This window comes from Schistocerca gregaria, chromosome 2 (genome assembly GCF_023897955.1).
Source record: "Schistocerca gregaria isolate iqSchGreg1 chromosome 2, iqSchGreg1.2, whole genome shotgun sequence".
Lineage (NCBI taxonomy): Eukaryota > Metazoa > Arthropoda > Insecta > Orthoptera > Acrididae > Schistocerca > Schistocerca gregaria.
The window spans coordinates 376,236,702-376,255,047 of record NC_064921.1 but is presented as its reverse complement, the minus strand read 5'-3'; the positions used below and the strand labels follow the sequence as shown (position 1 = coordinate 376,255,047).

The window sequence follows — 18,346 nt, the reverse complement described above, 5'->3', positions numbered from 1 at the left end:
ATCATACAAGTATGTTTCATAAATAATTTTGAAATTTATTTTGATCTTCTGATGACTTTTCTAGTCAATAAACGACAGCATAATATGCAAACAACTTAAGATGGCTGCTCAGATTGTCTCTCAAATCATTTATATAGACAAGGAACAGCAAAGGGGAATGCTACAAATCACTTCTGTTTCACTCTGTCTTTCCATCAATTACTATGAACTGTGACCTCTCTGTCAGGAAATCGCGAATCCAGGGTCACGTAAGTGAGACAATATTCCAAAAGCATGCAATTTCACTACAAGCTGCTTGTCCAGTACAGTGGTAAAAGCCTTCCAGAAATACAAAAATATGGAATCAATTTGAAATCCCGTGTCAGTAGCACTCAATACTTTGTGCGAGTAAAGAGCTAATTATGTTTTGCAAGAACTGTATATAGCTAACACAAATTTCACAAAACCACACGTAGCTCGGTGCCTCGGCATTGGACATTTCACTGGACCTATATAGCTAAAATGAAATTCACAGTACCACAAAACCAAAACTTGCTGATACAGCTAATATTGAAAACTTATCCTTGCCAGTGTTGGTGAAACAGACGCCACATATGCACCAGTCAGACTCGTCTATAACTACCTACAATGAACGTAACAACCCAAAGACTCATAAAAAATTACATTAACACCAATTTCAGTATAAAAGAAAAATGCAGTTATGCACATAAACACATGTATTGCATGTATCACATACCAACCAATCAGGTGACGCACAAATCTTAGCTGGCGACATAAACACACGGTTTCTCTCTCTCTCTCTCTCTCTCTCTCTCTCTCTCTCTCTCTCTCTCTCTCTCTCTCTCTCTCTCTCCTGAATAACAAGAAACATGAATACCACCCATTTCTCCCCCCCCCCCCCCAAATCCGCTGCCCACATCAAACTAATACCCATTGTAAATGAAAATACAACTACCAAAAAATCATGTAATTTTTTCCTTCAGAATAAATTTTATTAACACAGGAAAGTAAAAAAAAAAGCCAAAATCTCTCTTACCCCCACACAATTGTAATCAACAAAACTCGCCCCCCCCCCCCCCCCCCCCAACCAATTCAGCTAACAACCTTTGATTTATACTTTTTCAAATAACCCTCAACAAACTTTTAAGTGGAGAGAAATGTGTGGAACACTCTTGCTAAGCAGTACTCATTTACATAAGACTGCAAGGTGGAGGAGTGCCTCTTCCCCATTTTTACTGTGGATTTTGCTGATAGTACAAGCTCAGGTCCACAATCCTTTCTTACAACACTATGGTTCACAGCTAAAGGCTGATTGTCCCTCTATCCACAATATTAAAAAACATATCATAAAAAAACAGTCCTCTTGATAACATCACCCCATGTTCATGATTGCACAACGCCCTACCCTTGTGATACTTTATCTTTGCAAATACAGACTTGTCAATTTCAACTACAGCACTGACTTTCTCTCCCCTACACTTAATTAATTCAATGCACACCTTTCTACAGAAAGGAAACTCGTCTAGTCCGGTCACTAAGCCTGTTCCCTTGAGTACAAAATTCTGTCAATGAGTGACAACAAAAATAATGCCATGAATACATTTTCAAGAATCACCAGCCTAGATTTCTCAAACCAAGAACCCCTTTGAATAGGAAGCCAAAACTTGTCCTGCTGACAATGCCACATCTGTTGGTCCTTGATCTAAGACACAGTAACTTCGGTCATTCTCATACTGCATCTACAAACATAACACTTCACATACTCAGCAATGAAACCGAACGACTATAGCAATTTAATTTTGGTTAACAAGTCATCTCTCATGTTGAACACAGCAACCTGCTTGTGAACTTCATTGTCAAATCTATGATTAACAGAAAATGAAGCATAAAATAAACAACACATTGCATTAATAATACCAAATCCAACAATGAGTCTATAGCTGATAGCTGCAGCTCACTAACAAACTGCCATCAACATTTTAGTATTGTTCTCACAAATAGCATTAAAGAAGTCCAGTGAATCACTTACAGTTAATTTAGAACCATGAGCATCCCACACTTGAGATCGCCACAGTATAGTCCAACCCATTCTCTATAAACACAGTCCATTTTAAACACATTGTTCGACTGTGATGTCACACACAACACATTACATTTATGACATGGATCAAAGCAGACTGGTGGCACCAGTCTTCAGCGGACCCCTGTCAATCTTGGCACACAAGTTCCTTGTAAAAGCATTACATTGTGATCATCTGTTGCAATGTGACAGGGTGTTGTAGTTGTCCACTTTCATTATTAACCACTATCCTGAGCCCTCTAAGTAACCTTCAAATTGTACCGTATGCATTGCTTATGAGGAACATATTATCTGCCTATCCAAACAGATGTATTTTAGTACTCTCTATCATCTCCTCAAACAGTTTATTGTACCATATTATTCCATGATATAAAATGTTGTGTAGAATTTTTTTTCTGCATGAATGTTAGGCCAAACTTGCTCTCATTCCATGATAACGTATAGGACTACAATATTGTTGAAAAACTTAGTAGTATTTTCCCTTGCTTCCTCAACAGGTTGGTACATACTGCTCACTTGATGCAGTAAGGATACACAGCTTTTTAAAAAGTGCTTTAGCATGGGCCGACTACCACATATAAATATTATCCTTATGGCCCTTTTCTACAGATAAAAAATTGTTGATATGGTTTGTATCTTTGATATCCAGATAGCTGAGAACGGAGTCACGTGGTAGTGGTAGTATGTCGTTACAGGAGATGGGCCATTACAGATAGATGATAGAGCTGTGTGCATACCTGGTGGAGTCATTCCAGATGTGGAATGGGTCCTTCCGGATGCCATGAAGAGCACAGGGTCTAGCCAACTGCAGGTGATGGCTCATGTTGGAACCAATGATGTATCATTTCGGATTGGAAGAGATTCTCTGGTTTGAAGTGGCTAACAGAAGTGGTAAAGCCTGCCAGTCTTGCTTGAGAGACGAAAGCAGAGCTCACCATTTGCAGCATAGTTGACAGGACCGATTGCAGATCTCTGGTACAGAGCCGACTGGAGGGTCTGAATCAGAGGCTCAGGTGGTTCTCAGACAGTATAGGCTGCAGATTCCTTGACTTGCGCCATGGGATGGTTGGGTTTCAGGTTCAGCTGAATAGGTCAAGAGTCCACTACTTGCAGGAGGCTGCTACATGGGTAGCAGGGGTTGTGGGGCATGGACTTTGTGGTATTTAGGTTAGAAGGTCTTGGGAAAATACAAATAGGGCTTCAGTCTCAAATAATGCAGGCTGAATACATGAAGAACATAGATACATGAACCATCAGTATAACAGTTGTAAATTGTTGTAGCTGTTTTGGGAAACTACCGGAGCTCCAAGCACTAACAGATGTTTAAACTATTATAGGAACTGAAAGCTGGCTGAAGCCAGAGATAGTTCAGCCGAAATGTTTGCAAAGAACCTAACTGTTCTGAGAGGCTACGCCACACACAGTTGGGAGTGGCGTGTTTGTTGCTGTTAGTAGTTTATCTTTTAGCAAAATTGAAGCAGATAGTTTCTGTGAGTTACAATGGGCAGAGGTCATTCTTAGCAACTGGAACAAAATAATAATTGGATCCTCTTACCAACCTACCAATTCAGATGATAAAGTTGCTGAAAGGTTCAAAGGAAACTTGAGTTTAATTTCAAACAAGTACCAATCTCCTACAGTTATAGTTGGTGGTGACTTTAATTTATCCTCGATATGTTGGCGAAAATAACTGTTTAAATCTGGAGTATGCATAAAATATGGATATAGGGGTTAGTGAAAACAGGATTGTCGTAGCGAGACCGAATATTGTAATCCCCAAATCCTCCAAAAATAAACGAAAAATATACATATTAAAAAAAGCAGATAAAAATTCACTTGACACCTTCCTGAGAGACAATCTCCACTGCTCCCAAATGAAGTTGTGAAGGAAGTGTCTGGTCAGCAGTACAAGGTTGATGATATAAAGTCAGTTCGCAGTAAAAATATTTCTGTTACTGATAAATCAGATATATGTACAGTATTTAACAACCATTTTCTGAGCATTGCTGGTGAATTAAATAAAACTTTAGTTTCTACAGGAAAATTTCTTAGCAAATGCCTTTCCGAGATTGACGTTTGAAATACTCCTCTGTGATACAGACAAGAGGGAGATTGAGTCAATAATTAAATCACTGAAGACTAAGGACTCTCATGGTTATGATGGAGTGTCTAGTAGAGTATTGAAGTACTGTGCTGCACATGTTAGCCCTGTATTTAGCCATATTTGTAATTTTTCCTTTAGGAATGGTCAGTTTCCTGAGCGATTAAAGTACTCAGTAGTAAAGCCGCTTTATAAAAAGGGAGAAAGGGATAATGTAGGTAATTTTAGACCTATTTCTATGTCATCAGTGTTTGCAAAAGTTATCGAAAAGGCTGTGTATGTAAGGTTAATTGATCATTTGATATCACACGATTTGCTATCAAATGTACAGTTCGGCTTTAGAAGTCATTTGACAACTGAAAATGCTATATTCTCTTTTCTTTGTGAGGTACTGGATGGGCTAAACAAAAAGTTTCGAACGCTTGGCATATTTTTTGATTTAACAAAGGCATTTGACTGTGTTGATCTCACAATATTGCTCCAGAAGTTGGACCATTAAGGAATAAGGGGCGCAGCTCACAATTGGTTCACCTCTTACTTTAGCAACAGGCAGCAAAAGGTCATTATACACAATGTTGATAACGGCTGTGATGTGGTATCTGAGTGGGGTACTGTCAAGTGGGGATGCCCCAGGGATCAGTGTTGGGGCCGCTCCTGTTCCTTGTTCATATAAATGATATGCCCTCTAGGATTATGGCTAACTCTAAAATATTTCTGTTTGCTGATGGTAGTAAAGGATGTTGTGTGCAACATTGACTTGGTTTCAAGTAGTGCAGTACATGACCTCAGTTCATGGCTTGTAGAAAATAAACTAACGTTAAATCACAGTAAGACTCAGTTTTTACTGTTTCTAACACACAATTCAACATAACCTGACATTTTAATCTCACAGAACGGTTATATGATTAGTGAAACTGAACAGTTCAAATTCCTGGATGTCCAGATAGATAGTAAGCTGTCGTGGAAAGCCCACGTTCAGGATCTTGTTCAAAGACTTAATACTGCCATTTTCACTATTCGAACGGTATCGAAAGTGAGTGATACTTCGACATGTAAATTATTCTATTTTGCTTATTTTCATTCACTTATGTTGTATGGTATTATGTTTTGGGGTAACTCTTCCCATTCTAGAAGGATATTTTTGGCTCAGAAACAGGCGGTTCGGGCAATAAGTGGTATGAGTTCACGAACCTCTTGTCGACCTCTGTTCACGAGTCTGGGTATTTTGACATTGGCCTCTCAATATGTATATTCCTTACTGTCGTTTCTTGTTACCAATATTAGTTTATTTCCAACAATAAGCAGCTTTCACTTGGTTAATACTCGGCAGAAATCAAACCTCCATTTGGACCGGACTTCCTTAACTCTTGTGCAAAAAGGTGTCCGGTATACTGCTGCATCCATTTTCAATAAGCTTCCACTCGAATTCAAAAATCTTAGCAGTAATCCACGCGCTTTCAAATTGAAACTGAAGAGTTTCCTCATGGGTCACTCCTTCTATTCTGTCGAGGAGTTCACTGAAAAATTAAGCTGATTCTCATTGTAATGCTGATAGCGTTTGCTCAAACTTATGGACTGATTTTCTTTTAGGTTCATGAACATTTATTTTTATCTGTTACTACTTTTATGTTGTAAGTTCATGTACTGACACGTTCCATGAGCTGGGAGATTTGCTCCTCAATTTGGTGGTACGGAACTTGACATGTAAATAAATAAATAAATAAATAGTGTAAGTGTAGACCAGGTGTGGCTTGAATTCAAAAAAACAGAATCGACAGCAATTGAGAGCTATACCAAATAAATTAACAAATGACGGAACTGATCCTTCTTGGTACACAAAATGCATCAGAACGTTGTTGCAGAAACAACGAAACAAACATGCCAAATTTAAATGGACGCAAAATCTCAAAGATTGGCAAACTTTTACAGAAGTTTGAAATTTAGTGTGGACTTCAATGTGAGATGTTTATAATAGTTTCCACAACGAAACTTTGTCTCGAAACCTGACAGAAAATCCAAAGAGCCTTATGTGAAATATGCTAGCAGCAAGACATAAGCAATGGGTCATATCATTAACATCAATATGCAGCAGGATTTGGAACATATATTGTGTTCTAACATTATGAATTACTTCGTGTATTGACACATAGTCAACATGGGTTTAGAAAACATTGTCCTTGTGAAACACAACTAGCTCTTTATTCACATGAAGTATTGAGTGCTATTGACAAGGAATTTGAAATTATTTTGTGTTTCTAGATTTCCAGAAGGCTTTTGACACTGTACCACACAAGCAGCTTGTAGTGAAATTGTGTGCTTATGGAATATTGCCTGTCATGTGAATGTTCATGGATTCCTGTCGAGTAAAGCACAGTTTGTAGTAATTGATGGAAAGTCTTAGAGTGAAACTGATGTGATTCTGGCATTCCCCGAGGTAGTGTTACAGGCCCTTTGCTGTTGCTTACCTATATGATTTAGGGGACAGTCTGAGTAGCCATCTTACGTTGTTTGCAGACGATGCTGTCATTTATCATTTAGTAAAGTCATCAGAAGATCAAAACAAATTGCAAAACAGATTTAGAAGACAAATCTGTTTCGTGCAAAAATTGGCAATTGACCCTAAATAATGAAAAGTGAGGTCATTCTTATGAGTGCTAAAAGGAATCTGTTAAAATTTGTTTGCGTGATAAATCAGTCAGATCTAAAAGCCGTAAGTTCAACTAAATACCTTGGAATTACAATTATGAACAACTTAAATTGGAAGGAGCACACAGAAAATGTTGTGGGCAAAGCTCACTGAAGACTGTGTTTTATTGGAAGGGCACTTACAAGATGTAACAGATCTACTAAAGAAACTGTCTACACTATGCTTGTCTGTCCTCTTTCAGAATACTGCTGTGTGGTGTGGGATCCTCTCTAAATAGGACTAACGGAGTATATTAAAATAGTTCAAAGAAGGGAAGCACTTTTGTATTATTGTGAAATAGGGGTCACTGAAATGATGCGGGGTTTGGGGTGGACATCAGTAAAACTAAGACAGTTTTCACTGTGGCAGAATCTTCTCACAAAATTTCAATCAACAGTTTTCTCCTCCGAATGCAAAAATATTTTGTTCACGCCGACCTACATAGGGAGAAATGATCATAATAATAATATAAGTGAAATTGGAGCTTGCACGGAAAGCTGTAGGTGTTCATTTTTCGCATGTCGTTAGAGGCTGGAGCCAACGGCCTTGCTGCAGTGGTAACACTGTCAGATCACCGAAGTTAAGCACTGTCGGGCTGGGCTATCACTTGGATGGATGACCATCCGGTCTGCTGAGCACTGTTGGCAAGTGGGGTGCACTCAGCCCTTGTGATGCAGACTGAGGAGCTACTTGACCGAGAAGTAGTGACTCCAGTCTCAGAAACTGACATACGGCTGGGAGTGTGGTATGCTGACAACATGCCCCACCATATCTGCATCCAGTGACACCTATGGGATGAGGATGACACGGCAGCCAGTCAGTACCGTTGGGCCTTCATGGCCTGTTCGGGAGGAGTTTTTTTTAGTTTGAGATTGGAATAATAGAGAATTGAATCCTGTACCAGGCACTTAAATGTGATTTGCAGAACATCCACGTAGAGGTAGATGTGGGACCCTAACATATACACTGATAAATAATTGTTTTTCCAGTGTCTTTTGCTCACTGTGTATTTTTTGTTCAAATATATGGAAAAAAGGTTGTTATAATTTTTTTCAGAAAGTTTGAGGAGAGATTGTGGCTTGATCTTCATTTATGTTATTTCTGTGTCAATATCAAACTTAGTCAGTATGGAATGTTGCAAAAACAATCAGTTGTATTACTTCAAGAACAATAGACTAACGAAAGTGGCCATTGTTGAAACAGCTGTAGTGCCTACCACAAGGTACATGTGAGTTATAACTTGGCAAAAAGGCATTCAGATCCCTTAAATAGATTCCATACAATCTAAATCAAAGCTGAAGTCGGACAATGTGGGAGCATCTTCCAGTTTGTGCCACCTGACATGGAAAAAGCCTTGCTACTTTTATAGGGTAATCTCATTCAAGTAATTGAAATACATGGATGAAATATTGAAGAATGATACTACCTGCCCATTTTAACCAGTGATGCTTTCAAGCAGTATTGTGACTGTTGTGAAGTCTCACATATTTTAACTATCAAAGTGTTGGGATTCCAGCAGGAAATGAAGTGTATAGGTGAGGGTATTCTTGCTATTAATCACATCCAAACATACTTAAAAATATGAGGCTGCGATCGGAAAGTAGAGTTTCATCTGGTACTTAAACATTACTACAGAATGCATAATGTAGAGGTAAAATTTTCATCGCATATTCATTGCCTTTCCCAACTCAGATTCCACTACAGATCAGTCTTATCACTACAACCTCAATTTAGTGATAATTGTGATGTTGGTCAAAGAACAGTTGTACCATGAACTTCAATATATCGTGTAATGATTTGTAATCTTCATGTTGTAAACCAACAAAGTTAGGGTACGAATTGGGCACTCACTTTTTCGGAGTGATAGTATTTTGTAATTGGACAACAGTTCTATAATTCAGGGGCTTTTCACTATGATCTGTAAATACTACCCAGTACAGTAATTGGAGGTGAATTATGTGTGTCTGCACAGTTTGATTTCAGTTGAATGCTGTATTGGTATCAATGAGTACTTGTTCAGCATCTAAATTGTAAAGTTGTCCCTTTTGATTTAGATTTTCCATAGCTCTGTCTGGTCATTTCTGGTGAATATCTTGACAGTTTATGATAATATGCCATGACTGTCACTTTCCTTCCCATTATTACTAATTTGGAAGCAGTACCTTGTGTAGTCATTGTTCTATGTATATAGTTAATGATGGATAATTATGTGATGTTCTAGTGCTCTCAGAAAACAAAGAAATAATGTTTACTTTAGTATGTTACACTGTGTGTGAAGTGTGATACTGTCATTTGATGAAGGGTTTCCTACTAGCCCTCTCTTGAATTGATAATTGTTATAGGGTATTGTCTGTCTGACCGAATTTTGTTTCAATAAAAAGAGGTTGCTAGAACGTGTCTCCTCCTCCTCCTCCTCCTCCTCCTCCTGATGTGATGCTGTTGTGGCATGTGACATTGTATATGTGCAAGTAGAACACTGGTTATATTTTTTATCTCTGTATTATTTTTTTGTAGTGTAGGTTTTTGTGACAGACTAATCTGTAGCATATTGAGAAGTGTAGGATCGTTTTAAAGGTGATAGTTGGGTTTAAGTTGGCGAAGCTCACAAATGTGAATTCAGAATCAGTCGTACTGATTTGTAGTATTGCCTGAAGTCTTGGTTAAGTTGCAAAGTTTGGTTGAGAGTTTGCAGAACAGTATCAAAGACTTCTGTTAATCAGATTTTCTCTTTTTCTTTCTTTTTTTTTATTTGTTAACATAGTGGCTGTTTCAGTCTTTATAGCAAGACAGTACTTTTTATTGTATCATAGTGCTATGTGTGTTTTACTTCAGATTAAGCCATGTGACTAATAAACTACTAATTTGTTTAGTATACATTTTATTTCTGTTGTGGAGGTGTCTACCAAAACATAGAAGAATAGTAAAGAATGCAATTTATGTTAACACCTTCATTTGGAAGCATAGTAGCATGGCAGGAGAAGGCACTCAGCTTTCAGCAGAGGATGAATGAATTATTTTTACTAATATGAAGTCTATAATACAGTGAAGCCTAAGATACAGGTTGTTTTTTGGTGTTCAGAATGAATAACTGTCATCAGTTCTAAGAGGAAATAATTTTTATCATCCTACAGGATCTCAGCACGTGAGAAGATTAAGCTAATACATCAAGTAAGGCAGAATTTGCTGGGGGAGAAGTTACAATGGTTCAAAGACAACCTTGATGCAAATGCTGCCCTGTGTACAGCGGAAATGCTTATGGAACTTATTGAACGGTATTGTTTAATTTGTAGTTGAAATGAAATGTTTAGTATACGGTACAGCAGTCATATTTTTTTGTCTTGGTGAATGGTTTCTGTGCTATACTTACTAACAGATCATTTGTCAACCAGCATCGTACACTCTATACTGTTCAGTTAACTGTAATTAAAGTTTACAATAAGAAGAAACCTCTTCTAGATTCCTTGTGGAGAGGTTCCATATAGCTATGAAATAGAAACCATTTGTACATGAACTGGGTGTGGAATATGACATGTTAACATGCTGCATGCAGTACACATTAGATAATAAGAAGCACAGCTGTAGTATTGGCCATGGTTGCCATTGTCAATAAATGTTGTTTTTGTGTAAGAGTTGTACAGAGTCTGTTCAAAAAGTTCTGACACTGATTTTATCCCTGGTGTACAAGTGACGCCAGTGCAGTAACTGTGATTGCAGCTTAAAGCAATAACAGTAAACAATAGATGTGAATTTAACCAGTCATTGTGTGTCAGTGCTCTTGTGTCACAAATGACAGTGGAACAACAAACTGTCGTCTGTAAATCAATGGTAAATACATTCTTCAAAATTGTTTAAAGAAGAGAAAATTGTTGTTTGCAAAGTTTGGTCCGTACGCTTTGACTTCCATACAAAAATGACTTGTGGGTGTCTGATGCGACTAGATTGAAATGCAAAATGCGGACTGTCCTTTCCTCAAAAACATCATTAAAGCTGATGAGATTTGGTATCAGTAGGAACCTGCCACAAAGGCAAAATGCAGAAATTCACTCGCTGTGTCAGTGCTTGGACACCATAAGACATTCAGGTCAATGTAAAGGAGACAGCTCACCTCTACTCCCAAATTATGTTCTGCAAGAACATCCCTTACTATAGTCAAACCACTGAGAGACATAAGTTGAATGTCCCAAAGAGAGGCTTTTATTGGTAAAAACCATTATTTGTGTCTACCAGGTGTCTTAGGAAAAAGTCATCAGACACATTGTCTCACGTTTTGGCAAATATTTGCAATTGCTTTCTTGCAACTTGTAGCAGGAGTCAGCCACACCAAATGCTACTTTCACATTTTTTCCTGTGACATCCAGTGTTGCTGGAAAGCATAAATTTGTTTCCAGTACAAAAAAAAAAAAAAAGATTCTTAAAGTGGAAATTTGTGTGTAAGTTTGACAGAATGGTTCCAGATTAGTCTAGAGTGATATTCCTTTGATAGGTGTGAACTAATGGGGACAAGAGAGCACAAAGCATAACCAGTACTCCAGCAGTGGCAGCACCACACTGCCCATGCTGACTGCTACTGCCATGCAGAAGTGCTGCTGGATTATTGCTTTTTCTTCATGTTTTACTGTTCCTATTTATGCATTTTGATAAAACAAGTAATGTACTAGACCAATTTAGGACATGCTCTATCAAATGGGCATGTAAAATTCCACCTTAAGATAATTTTGTTGGTAATGAGACACAAGCTAATACTTTCTGTTGACACTTTTGTTGTATGAAAGACCTGTTAGGCTGACTACAGCTACACATTACAAAAATGGAATCGCAGATATCGGCTGAAACACCAGAGAAAATGTGTCTGATGGCCCATAGGTGAAATACCCACTTTAGTCAAGGACAAAGCTACTTGCTTTTTTGTATTTTTGTGGGCCAGTACTGAGCTATATGCTCATCGTCAGTGGTCCCATAGAAGATACATAGTAATTTAATACATAATATTATATGCTACAGATTACATCTTCTGGGAGTTAGAATGTGTTTATGATTTTACATTTGAATGCCTGGTGCTTAGTAGTATTTTATTTTTATGCCTATAGAATTACATGTGGTATTAATATATATCTTCTATAGGACAGCAGAAGACGAATGTGTAGCTCTGTACTGGTGTGGACGAATAAAAATATAAAAAATAAGTGTGTGTTTCTCATTTGCGAACACCATGAAAGCTGTCAGACACCCTGACAGTTTCATATGGGTGTATGAACATGCTGTGCATTGTACTCAAGTGGGGTAAGATGATAAGTCTCAAAACTCTTTGGACTGCTAGGGCGCATTGCAGTATTATGTTTATGTTTAGAGATTTTTAGCTCTCACACTGTTATCTGTATTTGCTCAGCAGTAGTAATTGCATTATGGGGAAAGATCTAATCTTTATGTATAGTTTTCTTATTTTTTATGCAAATAATTGCTAATAAGGTAGATGCTTGTCCAATACAAGGTGAGTCAAGGAGGACTTCATGAATTTGGAAAGATTCAGAAATTTATTGAGATAACTTACAAAATTGGTAGATGTGTCATTTTGTGACAAACAGCCTCAAAGTTTGATTCACGTAGTGCATCAGTATCCCATTCCACCACCAGGAGCACCAGAACAGCGCCCATTTGAAATGGCTATGCCAACTGGTGAGGAGCGTAAAACAAATTTTGCTGCAGCCCTTCTGCATATCTTCCACACCAGATGTGCTAAAGGGCCTCCAAACAGGCCTGCAGTTTACTCTTGGCACAAGAACTTTGTTGAGGTGGGTTGTTTACTGTGACATTATAAATCGCCAGTTCGCTCACGTGTAATTGATTACATCAAACAGGTTAGGGAGAGCTTTTCGTGCGGTTCATAAAAATCAACGCAACTTATCTCTCAAGACACTGATCTTCCACAAAAGACTTTCATGAATACTGCATAGTGATTTACACTTTAAACCATACAGATTCACAATGGCACAGCAGATTAGCGATGCAAAAGGTTGCCCATGGCGAATTCATTGTGGAAATGTTGAATTGGATAGAGGGTGACAAGACATTCTTGAGCACAATAATCTTCAGCAATGAGCCAACATTTCGTATCAGTCGCATGGTGAACACCCACAACTTCAGAGTATGGGGCAGTAAAACTCCACAAACAATCCTGGAACAAGTTTGTGACAGTCCTAGAGTTTGTGTTTTGTGCCCTTAGCAAATTGATTATATGGTCTTCTTTTTTTCCATGGAGAAAACACTCTAGTGTTTATCTGGACATGCCTGAAAACTTTTTATTCCGCAGATCGATGAAGGTAATAGAGATGGGACAGTTTACTACAAGCAAGGTGGTGCACTACCTCATTTCCTCATGGGAGCTCAAGATTTCCTTGATAATTGCTTCCCAGGTCAGTGATTGACCTGGGAGAATCAATCCCATGACCACCTAACTCCCCCTTGCAGGTTCGGGGGTAAGAATAGGCCTGCGGTATTCCTGCCTGTCGTAAGAGGCGACTAAAACGAGTCTAAACCTTTTCGGCCTTATGTGATGGTCCCCTCTCGGGTTTGACCTCCATCTTTCTAAATTGTTCCGAAGAGCTAGCCACTTGGGGAAGGGCGCCTAACATGGTGCACTGTATCTGTCGTGCATTGAGACCTTTAGCCGGCTTTCTCGTCATTGCAATGGTGTCCCGCTCGTTTTCCATCTCTTGGGCGAGGATACGTCCCTGGGTGCTGCACTGTGCAGTGTTGCTCTCCGCTGTGACAACGACCTTATACATTTTTGCACCTAAGATCCAGCACGGTAGCCAGTCCGTTGTGGGGGGGGCCGCCATGTACCCTGTTGGTTGTAGCCCCCTGACAACACAGGGATCGCTCTACTGATGCCTGCGCCGTTTACTCCCCGTGTATGCCAAGGAGTAGATGCCCATCTCCCTGGGGCATCAGGACTCCCGGCATGGCCATCCGGCCAGGTGGCTCTTGCTGTGGCTGGGTGGCGCCCATGGGGAGGGCCCTTGGTCGGAGTAGGTGGCATCAGGGCGGATGTCCCGCAATGAAGCGTGGTACATCATCTCTTTCTGGTGGACAGCCACCAGCAGTCTCTAAGCGTTCAAGGGCTCATTTTAAAGCTAATGTTTCTGACCCCAAATCGTTCCCATCCCTGGCCACACCATGCGAGGAACGAAAGGCAATGAATGATAGTGACATGTATTCGCCCAGGTATCTCATCTGTACCAGAGCTGATGGGGAATCCTTTGTATCCATGAAGCCTCAGTTCTTTGTAGAGCATTTGGAGGACAAGTTTGGGGAGGTGGAGAGCTTGTCTAAAATGCGCTCTGGGTCAGTTTTGATAGAAACAGCATCCTCCTCCCAGTCACACCACATAAGAGTTTAAATATGGTCCAGGGTGTTATTTTCCATAGGGACTTACTTCTGCAGTCTGATGACAAGCTGCGCGCCAACTTAGAGCGTAGAGGTGTTCATTTCGTCCGGCGCGTTCATCGGGATCCGAGGGACAATCGGGTTGCTACCAGTGCCTACATCTTGGCCTTCGAGGGTGATAAATTACGGGAGAAGGTCAAGGTGATGGTCTACCGTTGTGACGTCAAGCCCTACATTCCTCCCCCGATGCGGTGCTTTAAGTGCTGGAAGTTCGGCCATATGTCTTCTCGCTGCACTTCCAGCTTCACATGTCGAGATTGCGGACGCCCATCTCATCCCGATACTCCATGTGCTCCGCCTCCCATCTGTGTCAACTGTGGAGAGCCTCATTCACCTTGCTCGCCAGACTGCAGGATCTTACAGAAAGAACGCAAAATCATGGAATAAAAGACACTGGACCGACTGACTTACACTGAGGCTAAGCGGAAATTTGAACGGCTACATCCCGTGCGCATGATGTCATCTTATGCGTCCGCTGTCACTCCTGCTCCAGCTCCTTTAGCTGCACCACAGACAGTCAGCTCTCAGTGTCAGAGGACCTCACCTGCCCCCTTGACGAGGGGGGGGGCCCTTCTCTTGCTGTTGCTCCCACACCATCTACCTCGGGAGCAGCACCCACTAAACAAACAAAATTCCGTTTGTGTGGTTGGGTTATACTGCCATTTCTTGATTGTCATAGCCTCGCCAGTGGTAATGGAGTGTGCCACTGGAAGGTGAGGTTGACATTTGCATAAGAGAGGCTGTCGTAAGTCGCATCACTGTACCGTACACCCCAAATGAATGAATGACTGAAATAATTATCGGTGTATGGTGCCATTGATTCTTAGTGAGCAGAAAGGCAGAAGGTTACAAACACTCTTGTTATGAGTTGTATCTCTCTCTCTCTCTCTCTCTCTCTCTCTCTCTCTCTCTCCAGATGCAAATGTTGCAGTGTCTGACTGACATTTCTTAAAATTTTCTCATCCTTTTTGGTGTCCGAAATAATTACCATATACTAAAGGATTTATATGGTCATGGTTTTCATTTAGTTTTGTATATATCTGCCAGTCAGCTATGAGAGTAAGCAAACAAGAACTTGGACTGCCACAGGAAGAGGAGTGGTGCAGGAAAGAAATCCCTGTTGCAGGGCTGACAGCCTGCATCCTAGTCTGTGCTTCTGCAAAAGCAGAACTTACAAGCAGTCATTATGAATGCTGATCATTTTTTCATTACTGGTATCAGTACTCAAACCCATGATTGACCTGGAGTAGCCACTGCATTCATTTCAAAATAACAACGATCACCACAAAAAATTCGGTCATGATTCCTGCAACTGCTTCATGGGACTATTACTGCCATAAACAGTAGCACAGGCCACACATTTACCAGTATCTTACGCAACTGTAGTTCAAAACACATTCTCCTCAAACTGCTACCTCAAAATGTCTACCTATTATAAATTTATTTCAAGCCCTCACACCCGAAAAAGGCTCTTTTACTTCATCTCACAAATACTTTTACTTTATAACTCCATAGCTAGAAATTTTGAGATGTGCTTTATAGTTTTACATTAGTATTTCAGTTTGTAATAAGCCCAACATCTTCAAAAATTCTGCAAAATAGCTGTTTGTTCAAAACAAAAATGAGCTTCAGTGTTTATAGAAAAAGTTGCTTATGTATGTTTTGTACAGCTTCAAAAATGTTAATGATTCAGAAGTATAAAGAACATAACATGTCTAAAGTGTTATTTGCAGGTACCTTCACAGATTTGATGATGAGTTAGAACAAATAGAACTTAAAAGAACCATTGGTGGACATAGATCACGGCAGCATGCCAGCCGTGAGGATATAATTCGTATGACCATACTGAAAGATAGAGAGGATTATGAAACTGGAGGTATAGGTGAGTTTTACAACTAAACCTGTCCTAGCCATTCTACTGGCCTTTCACATATATGATTCTGTTTATTATAATATGTAAAATGTTTTTTGTTGGTGATAACCTGCTTTAAGAAAGATTTGGAACATAATCTGCAAGCTATTTTTTACTGTCAAGATGAATACAGTGCAGTTTTCTTTCACCCCAATTCATTTGGAATGAGATTCCATATTAAATCTTTCTGTAAAGGACAGTAGTTCTCAAACTGAATATGATCTGTGGATCGCAGAACTGACTAATATGTAGATGTTTGTGGTAAGCTTTTTAATATGTAAGTGAAAAGTGCGGCTCACAAGTTGTGACATCTAGTGAATAAAACAGTGACTGAAATACAGAATAAATTTTCTTCACTTCACATCTATGATGATTTTTTTTTTTTTTTTTTTTTTTTTTTTTTTTTTTTGTCATCAGACTACCAGTTTGTCTAGAATGACCATCTTCAGATTTGCAGCAAAATATGAGAAAAAATACAATAGCAGATTGTCTACAGCTTAAAACAATAAAATAAACCATAATGAAAAGTACTGCTGACATAAATGTGCATTTGTGCACTTCAAATATGAAGAGTCATATCTGCTTTATAAAAACACATCCTAATGTACTGGAGCCATAGTGCCATCGTCAAATGTTAAACATGAAATCAGCACCAGCATTGTCAAATATGTGTAAATAACAGCATATGCAAGAGTCATCTTGTCAGCAGCACTACTGTTCAAAAGAAACTACAGTAGCCACAAAACGTTTGTGTTAAAAGTTCACCAGGTGTCTCTACTGTAGGCATACACACATTCTTCAATGATTATTTGTACAATCTAAAATAAAGGGGAATACAGTCACTTCAGTCTGTGACGGGCTTATTAGGTGTAAGAGGAATTACAGTAATAAACAGGGATAAAATAAAACATGACAGAAGTTAGATTGTTAAAAAGGGGAAGAATTAAGAGACAGTAATTGACATATGCTCAAGTGCCAAGATTATAGATAATGACATAAATAATAAACGGCTTTCAGAGTGCACAGAATAATACAAAAATTATAAAACAGACAGCTAAAGAAGCCACAATGAAATAAAACAGGCTGCCACACATAATCCGCGCCGTCTATTATTGCTAATGAAAGAACACTGCATAGGCGAGAAGTAGTTAGAGGAACGTGACTGCCAGAGGTACCCCCGTACCCTGCGGCACACCATTGCAAGAAAAGAATGATAAAACCCCATACCAGTGCAAGAGAAAGATTATATAGTTAATGAAATATTTTATATAAACACAAGAGTTGTGTGGACAATGTAAGAAAATTAAGTAAATATGTAAGGCATTCTGTGCTGAGTGAAACCATCGGTAAGCTATATAAAATGGAGGCATTCAGTGACTAAAGCAGAACATTGTCAAACAAAGCAAAGTAGGCATTGGGCACGAAATTGCTCTGCCTATTAAGCAGTTTTGTTAATTATTTCTTTTTCGCTTTATAAATGTCAAGCTCCAATAACAAATTAAGAATGCAGCCTTCTTCCACTCTGTGGAGAGTCCACATACTTTTTTCAGTGTTCCCTATATAATGACCAGTTTCAGATAAATGCTGTCCCAAAGCAGTTTTTTTCCATGGTGTGAAAGCTCTTTAAACCTTAAGTTAAAAGAGTGGCTCATTTGACCGTTATAATATTTGTCACAGTTACTGCAATCAATCCTGTATACTCCACAGCCATCAAATTTGTCATGCGTCCTTTTCAGTTTGTGTTTTATTTGCAGCTTTAGGGTGTTGTTAACTTGAAAGGGTAGCTAACTTGCAAAGCATTGTTCTTGTTAACAGAACCTTCTGTCAGTTCTTGGTAGAACAACATTATAATAAATGAAAAGCACCAGTTTGCTTTTGTTCTACAATATTGTAGAACAAAAGCAAACTGGTGCTTTTCATTTATTAAGCATTGTTCTGTGTACCGAGGAAAATATTTTACTGAATTAAACTTTACAACTCATCACTTCATGTGTTGGTAAGGCAGATGTTCAGTGAGTAATTGTTGAAACTAAAATGGCATGTGAAGCGGCTGGGATGACAAAATTAGAAATTGTGGACACCGCTGTTAAGGTCAATAAAGCTTTATCTGTTCAAAATGGACCT

The 18,346-nt window shown here is 39.1% G+C and overlaps 1 protein-coding gene across 2 annotated transcripts in view; it reads left to right on the top strand.

Moving 5' to 3' along the window:
• The window catches only part of LOC126320172 (translation machinery-associated protein 16 homolog), a 38,200-nt gene that overhangs the window by 6,444 nt on the left and 13,410 nt on the right, over positions 1 to 18,346 (top strand). For both annotated transcript variants that reach the window (XM_049993759.1, XM_049993760.1), the window contains exons 3-4: positions 9,999 to 10,139; positions 16,044 to 16,192. In XM_049993759.1, the coding sequence (XP_049849716.1) occupies positions 9,999 to 10,139; positions 16,044 to 16,192 (290 nt within the window). The remainder of the gene's footprint in view (positions 1 to 9,998; positions 10,140 to 16,043; positions 16,193 to 18,346) is intronic.